Source organism: Vitis riparia, unplaced genomic scaffold (assembly GCF_004353265.1).
Source record: "Vitis riparia cultivar Riparia Gloire de Montpellier isolate 1030 unplaced genomic scaffold, EGFV_Vit.rip_1.0 scaffold541_pilon_pilon, whole genome shotgun sequence".
NCBI lineage: Eukaryota > Viridiplantae > Streptophyta > Magnoliopsida > Vitales > Vitaceae > Vitis > Vitis riparia.
In genome coordinates this window covers 106,599-124,166 of record NW_023269698.1, presented here as the reverse complement: position 1 = coordinate 124,166, position 17,568 = coordinate 106,599, and the positions used below count along the sequence as shown (strand labels likewise).

General features: G+C 32.0%; 3 protein-coding genes across 4 annotated transcripts; all 3 read right to left on the bottom strand.

Moving 5' to 3' along the window:
- Nucleotides 1-1,524: 1,524 nt before the first annotated feature.
- On the bottom strand, nt 1,525-4,700 carry LOC117910013 (rust resistance kinase Lr10-like). Of its 2 annotated transcripts, XM_034824068.1 has the most exons (5): nt 3,777-4,700; nt 3,481-3,525; nt 3,341-3,370; nt 1,994-3,070; nt 1,525-1,921 (listed from the first exon to the last, which is right to left on the bottom strand). In XM_034824068.1, the coding sequence occupies exons 1-4, from the start codon at nt 4,462-4,464 to the stop codon at nt 2,019-2,021; spliced, it is 1,815 nt and encodes a 604-aa protein (XP_034679959.1). In that variant the 5' UTR covers nt 4,465-4,700; the 3' UTR covers nt 1,525-1,921; nt 1,994-2,018. The 2 variants fall into 2 exon arrangements, with proteins under 2 accessions (XP_034679959.1, XP_034679958.1); XM_034824067.1 differs by having other exon boundaries at nt 1,525-3,070.
- A 2,987-nt stretch (nt 4,701-7,687) lies between these two features.
- LOC117910025 (rust resistance kinase Lr10-like) lies at nt 7,688-8,248 on the bottom strand (the record flags this gene model as incomplete). Its single annotated transcript, XM_034824078.1, has 1 exon — nt 7,688-8,248. A coding segment is annotated over one exon (561 nt), but the record flags the coding sequence as incomplete, so codon positions are not given.
- A 1,869-nt stretch (nt 8,249-10,117) lies between these two features.
- On the bottom strand, nt 10,118-13,070 carry LOC117910016 (pentatricopeptide repeat-containing protein At3g49170, chloroplastic-like). The gene has a single exon (XM_034824069.1). The coding sequence runs from the start codon at nt 13,039-13,041 to the stop codon at nt 10,465-10,467; it is 2,577 nt and encodes an 858-aa protein (XP_034679960.1). The 5' UTR covers nt 13,042-13,070; the 3' UTR covers nt 10,118-10,464.
- Between the last annotated feature and the right edge of the window lie 4,498 nt (nt 13,071-17,568).

Sequence of the window (17,568 nt, the reverse complement as noted above, 5' to 3'; positions counted from 1 at the left end):
TAAGACAATCGGTTTTTGTTGATCAATAAAAACTTTAAACTTAATTTACAAATTTATGTAAGAAGATATTTTATGTATGGGGAAATTTTTATGGTACTAATATTATCATTCTAAAATTATAATTTTGGCTTTACCTTTGACTTCCAAACAAAACCAAGACCAAAACTAACCCGAACTACATTTACGTAATTGATTATTACAATACTAGAATATTAAAAGCCCATTTAAAAATGATTTTGAAAGGGACTAAACACGCTTCTTAATGTTATAAGTGTTTTCTTACAAAAATCATAGGTAATATTTGGTAATTGTTTTTTAAAATAGTTTTCTATTCTCATGAACAAAACAACTGAAAAACATATTTGACAATCAAAAAGCAAAAAACACTACTTTTTTGTTTTTAAAAACAAAAGTCAAGGTATTTTTAAATAACATCTTTTAATTATTTTTATTTGTTTTTTGAAGATCATTTTAAAAAATAATTATACAATGAAAAATAATTAAAAATAAGACAATATACATAAAGTTTATTTTTTAAACATATTTAAAAATATAAAAAATAGGTTAAAAATATTTCAATTACCACGTATACTTTTGTTTTACAAAACATTAAAAAACAATTTTTAAGAACTGCTTTTCATGAAAATACTTTTCAAAATTAAATGGGATCATTTTCCACGGCATTAGTGTTGGATTGACATGAGACTTTTCACTGAGGATTCATTAAGTTAATTAATTTCCATGGAACAAAGCTGAGGAATGAAAACATGAATTTCCATTCTTTGGCATTATAGCTAGGCATGTTCACTTTGATTTCATTAATCTCGTAGCATTTTATTAGATTAAAGTATGAATTCTGCCTCCGACAATCAGAAAATTTAGGCTGTCTTCAATCATCCAGGAAAATTTCTTCACTCTTTTAAGAAAACAGTTCCTCTGTTGACTGACCTATTAATTCGTGTTATATTCATTGCTTTTTCCAAGGAAGAACAGATACTTGTTTAATTGTGTGCTTTTACTGATTCCCACTTTAGAAGAACTTGATAATGTATGTATGTCAATGAAGAGGCTGCATGTCTTCTCATCCTGTTGTACTTAGCTGACTAAGAAGGCACTAGTCAATGCTCTTTGGCATGGTCTCCAAGTGGGCAATGTTGGACCCAGACTGATTGTTTTTAATTTGAAGTCCAATAAAAGAGCAGAAAAGAGAGAGACCATCTTCAGGTTTGTTGAGAAGGATCTTATTTCCTGGTTTTGCAGCCCTTCTTCTACTTCTGTTAGTCCCTATAACATGTAAAGCCAAGCGGAATCATCAGGTCTGTACCTCTTCCTGCGGGAATATTACCCTTTCCGATTGAAAGATGATCCACAGAGCTGCGGAGAAAGCGAGTATGAGCTGGCTTGTGAGAATAACTGCACAATCTTATACTTGTATCCAGGATAATACAAAGCAGAAGAAATCAAGTATTTTTGAAAACACCAAAAAAAAAAAAAAAAAAAAAAATCTATTTTTAAGAACCATTCTAAAAAACTGTTCCCAAAACACTCCCAAACAAAGCTAAAATTAACCTTTGTCATTTTGTTTCTTTATTTTACATATTTAATATCATAAATGACAAGAAAACTAGTATATTACTGGAAATCAACTCTAGCCAAAGAAGGGGATGTGGAATCGGTGGACATCAAGAAGGGCATTACTACAAGGGTAGGGCATATAATTACTAGGAAAGCTGATAAATAATCTGTGGATAACCTACCTTTCAATATTCAAGAACAACTAAATACATGGGCAGAGCTTTATTGAAGTATCAATTTTCCTAAAAATTTAAAGCATGTAGAATTTGGGTTCATATTGTATATCACACTCTCCAAAAAAGCTTGCACTATCATAGATGGGGATGGACATCAAGAAGGCTAATGTGGCGTACTCCTTTGAGTAGCTACACCAGTAGTACACACTAACTGATACTAATTCATGATATTTCTGTTGTGTTCGTTTTCTTTCCACGATCATCCACTTACACCTCTTGTGGAGTTAGAAAAGGCTTTGGAGGCATTTGCAGTTGGTCAACCTTTCCTTCAAGCATCTCTATAACTTTGTGCATTGAAGGACGTTCACTGGGCTTAAACTGTATGCACCATAAGGCTACTAGGACCATCTTTTTTGCAAGTTTTTGTTCTTCCTCTGTGGCATCTCCTATTTCTATGCCCTTTCCTTCATTGAATTGATCGTAGGCCCAGGAAGGGAAGTAAATTTGGCTTGAATGCTCAGCAAACACATTCAAATTCCTCCTTCTGCCTGCCATTTCCATCAACAACATTCCAAAACTATAGACATCAGCTTTGTATGAGACTCCTCCAATGTTTTTGTAGAACAGTTCTGGAGCCATGTATCCCCTTGTCCCTCTTGCTCCAGTTAAAGACACGATGCTATGATCTGCTGGATAAGATTTTGCTAGGCCAAAGTCTGAAACCTTTGGAGTGAAATTCTTATCAAGAAGAATATTATGGGGTTTGATATCAAAATGTAGGATTTGCATATCACAACCCCGATGTAAGTATTCAATCCCGTGGGCCACTCCTAGAGAAATCTGATACATTTTCTCAAAGCTCAAGGAGATATATTCCTCCTTTTCAGGAAATATGTACTTGTCAAGAGATCCATTAGGCATGAAGTCATACACAAGAGCTCGTTTTGATCCCTCAACACAAAATCCAATTAGTTGCACCACATTGAAATGATGAATCCTTCCAATTGTAGCAACTTCATTGATGAAATCTTGTCCATTAGCTTTGGAATTGACCAGCATTTTTACTGCTACAAGATGGCCACTTTTCAGCTTTCCTTTATATACTGAACCATAGCCGCCCTCACCTAACCTTTCTGTGAAGCCTTTGGTCATCTTCTTAATGTTCGAGTAAGAGTACCTAATAGGTTTTAGATTATTGTGGGTCTGAATGAACTCTTCGATGGCATGGTACATGGATAAGCTCCTCCTTTTCCATTTGTAGATCAGAAATATTAACACACATGGAACCCCGAAGAAAATCTTGGCTGCAACTGCAAGAACTGGAAAGGAGAAATACAGAAAAATCATCAGGGAATCTTAAATTATTCTGTGCAATACCATTTTGTTAAGTTAAACTTAAGGTTTTCTTTTATTTTTATTTTCCCTCTTAGTTATTGGGTAACAGAAAGATGCTTTTGAAAGGCTTGTGTTTTCTCCGAATGTGTCCTATCTTTCAAGACCTAAGTCATCTTTCCTAGTCTGTTACAAAATTCATATTACCGTATTTCTTTGGTTCAGAACCTGAATGAGGAAAATACAATGTGTCTTACCAGTGAGCAGGATTACCCAGCTGCCAAGGCCTGTTCAAAATAACAAAATAAATTAAACCAAATTAGAGGTGATACTGAAACATTCTATAGACAAGCATATAAAAGAAGGAAGCATTTGGTGGTGGAAAGAGAACTCTCACATGCTGCAATTCCATATAACTTCTCCATTAAATGCTCCTTACCATCTGCATCAGCATGATAAAAGGAGGAATTAAATCATAAAGCTGGAAAAAGTAGTTCAAAGGAAACAATACATCATGTTAAGTAACAGGCACACAGGTTTACACAATGTGACATTCAATTACCAAAGGAACGGATGCAACATTTTTTATAGTGCTTCTTTGCAATAAAAAAAAAAAAAAAAAGATTTAGATAAACAAAATATTTAAAAAAAGTTCATTAATACATAGAAATTTTTTTAATTCTAACATCTCACCGTATGGAGTGCAGAAGAAGAATAGGACGCAATTGCCCCATGTAAGGTCAGTCCCATACAGCAGCCGGTTGTGGATGTCCGGAAGAGAATTATCAATCTTCTGCCCTGTGGTCGAGAAGCCAACCACCAAGCCTACGCTGCAAGAGTCCTCTAAATCTGACAGGGCCATGTCTTTGACTACAACATATGAATATGCTTGCATCGAAGATAAAGAAGAGTTGGGAGAACTGTTTCTACTGCAAGGTGCCATGTCGATGTAGAGAGAAGAATTTATCGGAGCTTCACAATCAATGAAATTTACATCTAAGGTCTCATAGGACAGACGATATGGATCTCTGTAACTGAAGTTTGCATAAGTCAAAGAATGAAGAGGCAGAGAAGAACAATCATCTTTCTTTAGGCCAGTATCAACCACCCTTATTGTCTCCCTAGTATAATTGATCTCTTCTACATAGTATCTTCCAGAATATAAGTGTAAGATTGTGCGATTATTCTCACAAGCCAGTTCATACTTCCTGTCTCCACACCTGGGTCGGTCATCTTTCAGTCGGAAAGGGTAGCTTATATCCGGAATATTCCCACAAGAAGAGTGACAGCGATGATGATTCAGCTTGGCTTTGCAAGTTGTTGGGAGTAACAGAAGTAGAAAAATGGCTGCAAAACTGGCAAATAAGAGCCTCCTCAACATAGCTGGAGATGGTCTCTTTCCTCTCCGTCTCGCTCTTTTATTAGACTATAGATTAAGAACGATCAGTTCTGCTTTTTGTTATAAATCTTCGGTTTGGTTCCAAAAAATGGTTTAGGTAAAGTATCACCTCTTAACCACTGGGAGAAAGTGCTAAAAAACATTGACTGGACACATCAACCGCCCCACAATGTTGGCGTCTTTGCAGTCAACTAATAGAACGGGATTTCTCCACTTACATACATTATCTAGTTCTTCCGTACAGGATTTCTCCACTTCCTCAGATAATTTGCTTGCATCCTTTGCCTCTAAAGCGTGTAGCTTTACCTTAAAGAAAGTCCCCATAAAAGTGGATAAACTTTCTAAATGGTTATTTATAAAATTTTAATTTTCTATAATGCTGACTTTTCAACTTTGTGACCTTTATAGTCAGTCAGGCAAGATAGAACCAGAACAATTAAGTTGTGCTCTTCCAAAACTACCGTGTCAACTTTTCTGCATAATTCATAGTTGAGAAATTCATGGTGTCATGCTCTATCACATCTAACTACCTCAATGATATATTTTGTAAATCTACTTACAGAGATTTAGAAGCCATACTAATGAGTTGTACCATCTAGAATATCCCATCTGTCAATACAAGAGGAGCAAAATCTATTAAATTATCCAAAAGTCAAGGCAACATCTTCATATCTTCATAGTAATATGGTGTTGTTTATTATTTGAGCTCAATGATATATTTTGTAAATCTACTTACAGAGATTTAGAAGCCATACTAATGAGTTGTACCATCTAGAATATCCCATCTATCAATACAAGAGGAGCAAAATCTATTAAATTATCCAAAAGTCAAGGCAACATCTTCATATCTTCATAGTAATATGGTGTTGTTTATTATTTCTCTATTCCTTAGAAAAAATATTATGACATTTTTTTTATTATGTTTTCATTTACCAAAACTTCTTCATGTGGATAGATAAAGATCACAATAAATTTAAAATAAAATATATAAATTATACTCTAGGAGACCAGAAGAGACTAGGGATATAGATTAAATGCAAGATTAACATAGCTTCAATTGAAATTGGAAGCTTTATATTTTTACATATGAAAAATAAACTTTATATATTGATCTCAACTTGGTAATTTTTTCTTTATTTTTCAAGATAACTTATTTTTTTTACAAGAAAATACCAATATGAGATATTTTGTGCAATATTTTTACCTAAACAAATAGAAATTAAATAAAATAAGAATCTTATTCTTTTCAAGAATATAAACTATAGATTGAATATCTTAATTAAATGATACTTGTCAAGTTATCGAGAGTTCATAAAACAAATTAACTAGTTAAGGATTTCCAGTTGGTTTTATTAGATGTAATTGAATAAATGTAATGGTCAGACTTAAGAGTTTCTTTCATGCATTGTTTTATCAACTTAATAAGATTATAAACAAAAAAAAAAAAAAAAAAAAGGAATTTTGCTTTTGATAAAAGGTCTTATAGCAAATTCTAGTTAACCAACAACAAATTTGTAGCATCATGAACCTTCAATAATTCCAATGACTTTTTGTTTACATGTGGTCCATTATATACATGTGAAGTCATTGTAATGTGTGCTCCATTGTTCTTACATATGGCCCATCGTTAATTTATAGTGATGGAATCTATATATATGACTTTTCAAATGAAGACCCCCTAGTCAATCTTGGCATTGAATTGAGGTTTATCCTTACATTCGGAGGATTTGATTCCTTTGCCTTTAGATTTGTGCAATGAGCTAGATGTGATAGATGGAAGGAGTTGAGAACTTCTTAATGATGGATTTTTTTTGTGGAAAAGTAGATAAATACATATAGGAGGAAAGGAGCAAGTCTGTTTTTTTTGGGTCTTGCTTCGCTTTTCAACATTGGCAACCCTTATAGTCTACCAAGTAGGTGGAATAATTAATTAGCTTGACCCTAAAAATCCACGGATGAGAAATTCACACCTTCCTTCTATCACATTAAGCTCATTTCATATTTCTAAAGAGAAAGAAATGAAGTCCTCCAAATGTAAGGACAAATTTCCACTTATTACCAAGGAAATTGATTCAATTGGATTCTTATTTTCAAAGTCAATTTAATCAATAGAATTAATGTTGGACCATTTTTATATGGAGTGGAAAACTAAAATTTAAGAAACCAAAGCATCCATTAATCTCAAGACCATGGAATCTGATGGATGTTATTGCAACCATTGAAGAAACTTAAGCTACACCAACATACTTCTCTAACAGGAAGTATCTTTATTTGTCTAGATTTTCTTTTGGATTATTAGAAGTACTAGAAAAGAAAACAAATAAAGTAAAGACAAATAAAAATTTCCTTCTTTAGTTTATTGTGTAAGGTACAAAGAAAAACATATATAATAATAATAATAGTAATAATAATACAATTTATATAATTTTCAAAAATTTTAGAAAAGAAATATATTTATATTATTTTTCACTTTTTTTTCTTTCATTTTTTCACATTATTTTTTTGGTCACATTTTCTCTCAAACTTCTATAATATAAATAATTAAAAGCCTTAAGGCTTATATATATATATATCCTATTGTCAATAATTAAAAGCCTCAATTCTTAAGCAACATTGTTCATCTCCAAAGTTTTTCCACTGTTTCTCAGCCACTTTATATACACTAGATTTGAAATTTTGAAATTTATCCAATAAATTATGACATGCTATTGAATCTATAACGGAAAATCTTATTAAAAACAGAATTTTTTTTCCCCCAAAGATAGACTGCTAGACTTCTTGCTGAAATTTGGTAAAATAAGCTTCCCTTTTGCTAGTCAAAGGTGATCCACAAAGCTTTGGGGAGGTGAACTGAACTAGGTTGAGACTAATCATATATTTTTGCTTATACCACAGAAAACATTATGAAGAAGAAATCAATTATGTGGGAGAGACCTTTTGAAACATATTGTAAGTTGAGCCTCAAAATGAATATTGTAGTAAAAATATTGGTATATGATAACAATAAAATTATGAGCCTACATTGATGGAGGATTACTACATCATATTTAAATTACACACTTCTAAAAATTGAAAAAGACATGATAACATCTTTCATTCAATTTATGAGATAACTGTTAACTCTTGTTGAAGGTATCTTTTAGATGTGCTTGCATTTGTTTTTGTTGGACTGGTGCAAGTGAAAGGATTGGGAGGCGTGGATAAATTATTTTCTCTTTCTAACATCTGAACCACAAGCTTCATAGAAGGACGATCCACTTGGGAACCATTGAATACACCAAAGTCCAATAATTGTCAATTTTTTTACTATTTGAGTATCTCTTTCTTCATCAATTCGAATTTGTAGCTCTTCACCTTGATCTAGATGATTATAAATCCATTCTGGGAAGTAAACTTGGCTAGTATTATCCACAGTAACATCAATATTCTTCCTTCCTCCTACCATTTCAAGTAATAGCATTCCATAGCTAAAAATATCTGACTTGTAAGACACATTCCCTAAATTCCTGGATAACATCTCTGGAGCGATATAGCCCATGGTTCCCCTAGCTGTAGTCATAGAAACTGCACTTTGTTCCTTGGAACATAATTTGGCTAGGCCAAAATCAGCTATTTTTGGATTAAAATTGTGATCAAGTAAAATATTATGAGGTTTGATATCAAAATGGAGGATTCTTTGATCACAACCTTGGTGAAGATATTCAATTCCTTTGGCAATACCTAAAGCAATATCTTGAAGCTTTTTCCAACCAAGTGAATGGTTTTTAATTATAAATCCATGTTTGGTGTTTCATGAAAATGTTGTAGTAATAACCCGATTTCAATGTTTTTGAGAATGTCTATCTTATTAATAAATTGACAAAGAGAGTTGTATCTAATTGTATATAATTTACAAAATACATTAACGTGTCAATTGCATTAAGATATGATATTTTTGGATTAATTATTTCTCCATTACTTTTTTTAGGACTAGATGTAGTTCAAGGTTTTTTTTTAAGGTGATCAATCCAATTTTTCTGAAGTTTATAAAAATAATTTATCGAGTTCAAATCTATTTTTTATTTTCCTTCATTTTTTCTTTTCATCTACTTTTTTTTCTCTATTTTCTTTCCCTTACATTTTTCTTAAATTTTCTAGGAACCAAACATAGCCTTTCTAGATATCTTTTAATAAGATAAAACATAAAATAAAATTAATCATTTCTTCGTAGTTTCTTTTCATAAAAAGTTTAGAAATTATAAAATATTTCATTTCTTTTTATAAGGTTTTTACCTATGAGAAATTATAGAATAATTTTACTATTTTTCTTCGTAATTTCTACATATGAAAAATTATGATTTACGTTGTAAGATCAAATAATAAAAAAAATTATAAAAATGATAGGAGAATACAAATAAGAATTTTGTCATTCACCTTCCTTGAAATTATGGAAATGGTGACTAAGTAGTTAAGGTAACAAAAACGTTTAGTCCACGGCTAAAAGGATTCTCCACAAGTAAGAGCAGAACAACATGGAGTCTTCCACGAATTTTCCTTACTTTTTCACTTGGAATAAGGGAGAAGATTGAAGGAAGATTACGTCTCATTGACCTTAAATTTCAAGGATTTGTATAGGCTTAGGGTAATTAAATTTTAGTAAATGTTTTTGTGGATAAACCAAAAGTAAATTATATATGTAGTCACCCACAATTTCCTGTATGTTCCCTTCCATTAGTTATAATTTTGAAGATTTAAAAACTGTTTTTAAGAAATATTGTATGAAAATATATATGCTATTTTGAAAAAAATAATCAAAATCCTTTCTTAATTTTTTGTGTTCTAAAAATTATGAGTGCTTTGTTCATAGGAAAGAGTTACAAAATAATAAGGCTTTTATTTGGGAAGTGTTTTAAAAAATAGTTTAGAAAAATATTTTGATATTTCGTAACAAAAAAAAAGTCTGTTTGGAAATTGAAAATGTTTTTAATTTATTTTATATGTTTTTAAATATGTTTTAAAAATAAATTTTATATATAATACTTTATTTTTAATCATTATTTGTATTTGTATAATTTTTTTTTTTTTTAAAAAGTGAAAATAATTAAATGATATTATAACAAAAGATCATATTCTCTATTTTTTAAGAACATAAATATGTTTTATATTTTTTGGTTGCTGAAACAATGGATCGTGTTTGATAACTATTTTTTAAAACACTTTTTATTTTCTAAAACAAAAAAAAAGAAAATAAATTTAGATTCTATTTTAATAGCTGTTTTTAAAAACTTCAATAAAAAAATAAGAAAGTACGATAGACAACCAAGTAACAGAAAACAGTTTTCTATTATAAAAAATATTTAGTTATTTTAAGTTCTTTTAAAAATAATTATATAAATATGAAAAATAATTAAAAATAAAATATTATATATAAAATTATTTTTAAAATATATTTAAAAATATAGAAAATAGATTAAGAATATTTTGATTCTCAAATAGATTTCAACATAATTCCAAGACAAATCAATCACAAATGTTCCCAAATCAACCACAATGGTTCAATTTATTATACATAATAGGGTTTCGCAGATGAAGGCAAACATCCACTTTTACAAGGATGCAGCAGATATCAACTACACAGATCACTTACATTCATATATAAGCACTTTTATTCTGTTTATATGATATCAAAACAATAAAAAATGTCTTAGGCTCTGGGCTGAAAGCAAGTTTGCCTAAATCCAACCCTTTTGAGCTTTAAGCTTGAAAGAAATCAATCCATGCATTGCTTCTGAGTTTGTGAAAGAAGATTCCTTCATATTGAATCTACCGTACCCCAAGCAACCTCTTCAGATTCGTCAATGTTCAACTCAATCATTCCCAGTGCCAACAAGTTCGTGAGACTGGCGTTTAGGCAATGGCCCTGCCTTGAACATAGAACTTGTGTTCGGTAGATTTCATCGTCTGTACTCGGTTCCATGTAGATTATCATTTCCATGTAGGTTATCACCAGTAATCGTTACAAGAGCACACCCCATTCTTTATATGATGAAACCGGTTAGAGTCCCTTACTACTATTTCTCTCCCTGTTGCCATTGAAATGTACTTTATTGCAGTATGGCAATCGCCACAGACGCGAAGATTCTTAAATATCCTGATGGGTTTCGACTGGCTTGTGCTTATAAGCCCAAATGCCACTGCTATTTTCTCACTGTGTTGGAACAAGAATTGCTCCTTTTGTTCTTCTTCTATGTCGTGAAGAACAAAGTCTGTGTCAGGGATGTAACCCATCTCCTTTATTTTGGAAGCCAGTTGGTCCAGTTCTTGATAAATCTGCCAGGCTTGAGGGTGGGAAGTCTCCCCTACATGGAACCTGTGCACCCTATTTTCTACCTCAATCCAACTACAGCCAGCTTCTTTGATCAAATTACGCTCTTTCATACTTTTTCTGATCTTCACTACGTCTTTCCACTGACCTGCTGAAGCATGCAAGTTTGACAGTAAGATATATGCTGCTGGGTCATCTGGTTCCTGCTCAAGAATCATCTCTGCAGCATGTCTTCCAAGCTCTGTATTACCATGAACACGGCAGGCTCCAAGCAGTGTTCGCCAAACCAGAGCATCAGCCATGAGGGGCATTGAGTTAATGAACTCCATGGCTTCTACAAGAAGTCCAGACCGGCCTAGTAAATCAACCATACATGCATAATGCTCCATTCTTGGGACAATTCCATGTTCTTTGTACATTGAATTGAAGTGTTTCTGTCCCTCAGAGATCATACCAACATGGCTACAAGCTGATAATACGGCAACATAGGTGATCTCATTCGGCTTTGTCCCTGTCTCAAGCATTTTATGGAACATTTCCAAAGCTCTGGTTGCAAATCCATGTTTTGCAAAACCCGTGATCATTGAAGTCCAAGATATTACATTCCGATCTTCCATCCCATTAAAAACTTGAAAAGCAGCTTCAATGTTACCACACCTAGAATACATAGAGATCAAAGCATTACAAATGCATTGGTTTGACTTGTAGCCTCCCTTCAATAACCGACAATGAATCTGCTCACCTTTGCCCATTGCACCTATACTTGCAGCCCCACTCAACAAGCTAGCAAATGTAAAAGCACTGATACCAATACCAGTATCTGCGATCTCATTAAAGAGTAGAAAAGCTTCTTCAGACTTCAAGTTCTTGGCATACCCATCAACAATTGCATTGTAAGAAACCAAATTCTTCTCAAAGAGAATATCAAAAGCTTTTCGGGCATCTTCCATTCTTCCACTCCTAGCATACATGCTAATAAGAGAATTCCCCACACAATTCACTGATGCTATGCCCAGTTTCACTGCATAGCTGTACACCTGCTCACCTGTATATGGATCAGAAAGGTTTCCACATGCCTTGAGAACACTTGAAAATGAGAAATGATTAGGCCGTATATGACCGGATATCATCTTGCAGAAAAGTTCAATAGCTTCCTTATCACACTCTCCACTTTGCACATACGCTGTGATAATTGCAGTCCAAGACATAACATTATGCTCAGGCATCCGCTCAAATACCTTCCTCGAATCATCCACTGACCCATCTGCTGCACACTTTGCATACATGTCCACCAAGCTACAACCAACACAAACATCCAATGCCAATCCTAAACGTATTACTCGTGAATGCAATTGCTTTCCTAGTGCTAACAATCCTAATTCTGTACAAGCAGAAAGGACACTACTATATGTAAAACGGTCCGGTACATAACCACTCAATTCCATATCTAAAAACAAATCAATTGCATCTCTTGCACAACCTAATTGTGCAAATCTAGTTATCATTAAAGTCCAAGTAACCAAATTTCTCTCAGGCATTTTGTCAAACACCTTATAAGCTGAGCCCAAATCACCACTACCCTTCACAAACATATCAATCAATTCGCACCCAACACAGACATCAGCCTCAAGGTACCCGGTTTTCACCACAAACCCATAAATTATCTCCCCAACCCAGGCGTAATTGGCGTTTGAACAAGCCCGAATCACGGCCGCAAAGCAATACTCATTCGGGTAAAACCCCAATTCAAGCATATCAAGAAATGTCCAAATTGCTTGCAACTCCATACTGTTATTCGCAAAACATGAGACCATCGCACTCCATGAAACCAAGTCTCTCTTATTTCCCATTCCCTCAAAAATCAACCTAGCGGTTTCGGTGTCGCCACATTTTGAGTACAAGCTGATCAGAGTGTTCAACACAACCGAGTCGAGCTCGAGTCCAGACTGCATTAGCTTCCGGTGGACGAGTTTCCCGAGTTGGAAGTTGCGGAATCGGATGCAGGACTTGAGGAGGATGGAGTAGGTGGTGAGATCTGGTGGGGCGTTTTGCTGGGTCATGAGATCAAGGGTGGAGAATGCATGGTGGAGGCGGCCCACGTCGAGTTGGCGGATCAGACGGTTCTTGAGGGGCTCGAAGTTGGGGTTTTTGAGGGAGTGGGAGGAGGGGATAATGTTTTGGCGGGAAGGGTTTAGGGTTTTGGAAGAAGGTGGGAGGAGGGGTTGGGCGGGAGAGGGAAGAGAGAGAGTTATCATGGTCTTCCCCTAACGGCTAGTTTGAGAGAAATGAAGTTGTTCAACGCTTCAAGCTCATAAAGGAGGGAGTGTTTGGTTTTGTACGTGAAGTTTCATACAGAAAGGATTTTTGAGTAATTGTTGGATTAATTTTTGGGAGGGGTGGAAAATTTTATTTCGATTATCTTCTATTAATTACTACATTAAACCTCGAGGTAACATATTTATTTGCTATGGTATAAAAAAAGTTAAAAGGGTTTTTAAATTTTTTTTTTATCAAATATAAAAATTAAAATTTCAAATTTATGGTAATTTATTAGAAATTAAGAGTGTATTTGGGAATATTTTTAAAATTAGTTTTTCAAATTCAAAAACATGTTTAGTAATTATTATTATTATTTTTTGATAAAAAATAGTTTTTGAGAAATAATAATAAAATTAAATTTATTTTTTGAAAGTTATGGACAATTTTTATTTTAATACTGAATTAAATTACCTATATTTTATACTATTTGAATGAGAAATGAATTTATGATAAATTAGCAAATATGTCATCAAGAAATAATTTTTTTTTCATGTTTCTTAAGAAAATTTAAATTTTTTATTTTTATGAATGTTACTTAAGAATCAAATGTAAAAATTATTTAATTTAAATAAGAAATTAATCTAAAATAAATCCAAAAACTTCAAAATTGAAACTATAATTTTATCACTTAAGGTTATTATTTTTGTCTCATAATTTATCCAATTTTTAACAAAATTAAACTTCATAAATTTTAATTATTCAAATTTAAAAATTTAGACAACAAAAACATTAATATTATATTATAATGTGATTGCCTTCTTATGAATTTTCATTTTCTTGTTTATTGCTCACTTGCTTTCCCATGATAAACTAAATTTCTTTTTGCCTTGTCTTAATAAATCAAGAACTGTTTTAGTTATTTGTTTTAATCTTGAAATAAAATTATTTAGATTTTATGTATTAAGAATCAATGTTTCTAAAATTGATTGATTATACTACTACTAAAGGTAAGATCATATCCTATAATGACTTAATTTTAATTGTTTTCAAAAGAATTAATGAGAAAGACCTTTAAGAGGTGTCAATTTTCAAATTTAGAAATATATAACATTGTGAGTAGCAAATGTGGTTAACTAGGATTTTTATTTTTTATTTTTGGATAAAAAGAGATTACGAAGCATAATGCTTATAAAGTCGATTGAAAGATGAGTCATAATAATATTTAAAATTAAATTTTTTAACACTTTTAAGTTACAAGTATTAAAATAAGATAGAAAAACTTGACACTCAAAAAATGTTTTCTTGTTATTTTTTGGTGAAGAGACAACCATTAATGAATTTTTTCTACAAAATTTATGGGAAGGAGCAATGCTGAGGAAGATGCATGCCAATTAGAAACAATATTAAACATAGTTTGTAATAACAAGCTCTTAAGAAATTGTATGAAAAACTTTGGGTCATATTTGTTAACGGTTTTTAAAAATAATTTTTTTTTATTTTTTTTTAAAAGAAAAACATGTATACTAATAAGAAAATAGGAAAAATTTCTGATTTTTAAAAATAAAAAGTAAGGTATTTTTTGAAAACATTTTTTGGTTGTTTTCAATTGATTTCACTTCTTTTCATTTATTTTTTGAGAATTGTTTTAAAAAATAACTATACAAATATAGATAATAATTAAAAATAAAATGCTACAAATAAAAGTTACTTTTAAACAATATTCTAACTAGGAAAAGAAAATTTCAAATTTCTGATAGATTTTTATTTTATAAAATATTAAAGAATAATTTTTTAGAATTATTTTCGAAAAAACTTTCCAAAAAAGCTTCAATTTCACTATTTTCACAAAAAAGTGGGTGATTTTGATTGCAAGAGATTTTATAAGGGAAGGGCAACTAAATGGCAATGTATAGTTTCTCAGTTTCCATTGAGAACATGCATGGACTTTTTCCATGAAACACTAGGGAAGGAATAATATTTAAGGTGTCAATTAGAAACATTAGGCATCGTGGGACAATTTCTTCTAACTAGCCCTTGAGAAAAATCTTCAAATCCTTTGACTTCGATGATTCTTGTTTTCAATGGAAAATGGTGTTAATGTTTTCATAAGAATAATAGGAAGGGCTCAGGAAGGTGTCAACATAGAAAAATTAAAATGCTGTGGGATCGTTGATGTAACTGGTTGAGTAGTTTCTTTGGTTGTTTCCTACCATGGGAATCATAACCAATGACTTCTTGTTTTCCATGAGAAATGGAACTGGTTGGGAAGGTGTCAAAATAGAAACATTTGAGTATTATGGGGTGGTTCATGTATTTAACAAGGATAGAAACAAGGGTAGAAAATCTTGACTGATTCCTTTTGTGAGTTTTTTTTTCCATGGAAAACTAGGCATGAGAAAATTTTCCACAAAATTAATGGGGTAGGAGTAATGTCTAGAATGTGCTGACTAGAAAAACTAGACATGATGGGGATTGATAACCAATAATTTTTTTTCGTGAGAAGATAAGTGGTACTATTTTCAAAAGAATTATTTAGAATAACCTTTTAGGAAGGTATCAACAAAAAAACAATAAACATTGTGGGGTAGTTGATGTATGTAACTAAAATAGAAAAAGGGTAGAAAAGCTTGACTCATTCCTTCGGTAATTTCTTATTTTCCATGGAAAAACAGGCATCGAAACCATTGTCTTTTGTTTTCCATGAGAAGATGAGTGCTATTGTTTTTAAAAGAATTATTGAGAAGGACTTTTAGGAAGGTGACAATATAGAAACATTAAGCATTGTGGGGTATTTGACGTATCCTGCAAGAATTGAAAGGAGGGTACATGGGAAAGCTTGATCGATGGTTACACGGTTTCTTATTTTCCTTGGAAAAATTGGTTTTGAAATTTCTCCACAAAATTTATGAGAAGGATATGTCTAGGAAGGTCTTAATTAGAAACATTAAACCTTGTAAGGTAATTTCTATCGACAAGCTCTTAATCAAATTCATATAAAACTCGACTAATTCTGTAATGGATGATTTCTTATTTTTCATGAAAAATGGGACTTCTTGTTTTCAAAAGAATTAAGGGGAAGGCCAAAATTAATTAATGGGAAGACCATAAAACTATCAAACATATAGAGGACTGTTTTTTTAACTATAGTTAATGAGGAAATCATAGAAAAGCTTTTAAAGCACTATCTCTCGTGTGGTTCACAACTATGCTTTTTACTCTAAAAATGGGTGTTTATCCCAAAGAACACAGGTTGTCTTTTAAAGGCAAACTCAAAGCAGGATTTTACTTTGAAGCTAACTAGCTAAAAAGAGACAATTCCTAATGGAGTTGGTTGAACATGTTTGCATCCTATTGGTGAGATCAATCAAATAGGAGATGTTAGAAAAGTATCATTGTTTCCCTTTTACCTTGTAGTGGTTTTTGCAAGTTCTTCATAGTCATGACTTGTTAGCTATTATTTATAAATTTGAAATATACTTATATAAGTTCGTCCAAGACTCTTAGGAAGAAGAAACAACAATCCACAATTTATAATCTAGAACAAATGGAATTAGTATATTAATTCTTTGTTATCTTAAGAGCACATGAGATTCACTTCTTCCTAAAGATATCCTATAGTTATCTATTGATTGGGATGGACTCTACTCTTCTTGTATCTTCTCACTTGGGGCTGCAAAGTAACAATCCCTAGTTGGAACTTAGAGGCTAAGTATTGATTTATGGCAATACTATATCTGAATTATACTGGATTGGAATGCTTCTGAACAATTTATATATTCTATCCTCTTAATTTCCTCTTATTATATGGTGAGATAATGTTGGTACCCTAGCTCAAGTGCAGCACATTTAGGTGTTGATTACCACTTTTTGATCATTACATTTTTCTTGGATTGGCTTAATCCACATCTTTCAACAAGGAAATCATTCACTTAGTCTCTTCAGCAATAATTAAGCTGAGAAAGTAACCATGACTTGGGATATTTTGTGAGGAGAAGCTGCTAGCTGTTCTCTTATCCTGTTTTTTCCTTGTCTGAATGCCAAGGCACCAATATGAAAAAAGAGAAAAGAAAAGCAGATGTATTCAGTGAATGCACTTTGGCACCTTCTCCGAGCGGGAAAAAATTGATGTGTGACCTAACCCATGAATGTTAGACCCAGGGTGAGGAATTATGAGGTGTTATAGATTCCATCTTTCCTAGTTTATAGTCCACTAATGCTATGTTTGGTTCGGGAAAGTATTAAAGAAAAAAAATGGTAAAAAGAATAATTATCTCATGTTTGATTATATTATGAAAAATATAAAATAAATATAATTAAATTTAGTTAAAAGTTTATGTATTTTCAAATTATTTAATCTTTATTGAAAAAGTTAAAATAAGTGAAATGAGTTTGGAAAAATATATAAAAATAATTTATTAACTTTCAATCAAATAGAGATTGAATTTTTTTTGGAAGAATGCATTACTCTCAAGCCTTCAAGATATTATTATGTTGATATTAAGAGGATTATGAATCAATTTAAG

Bases quoted from the DNA above. Each gene is read 5' to 3' on its own strand.
- LOC117910016 (XM_034824069.1), bottom strand. From the start codon at position 13,041: ATGATAACTCTCTCTCTTCCCTCTCCCGCCCAACCCCTCCTCCCACCT.
- LOC117910013 (XM_034824067.1), bottom strand. From the start codon at position 4,464: ATGTTGAGGAGGCTCTTATTTGCCAGTTTTGCAGCCATTTTTCTACTT. The intron at 3,526-3,776 runs GTGAGATGTTAG...ATGCTGATGCAG, and splicing joins CTTCTTCTGCACTCCATACG to ATGGTAAGGAGCATTTAATG. The intron at 3,371-3,480 runs GTGAGAGTTCTC...TATTTTGAACAG, and splicing joins GTTATATGGAATTGCAGCAT to GCCTTGGCAGCTGGGTAATC.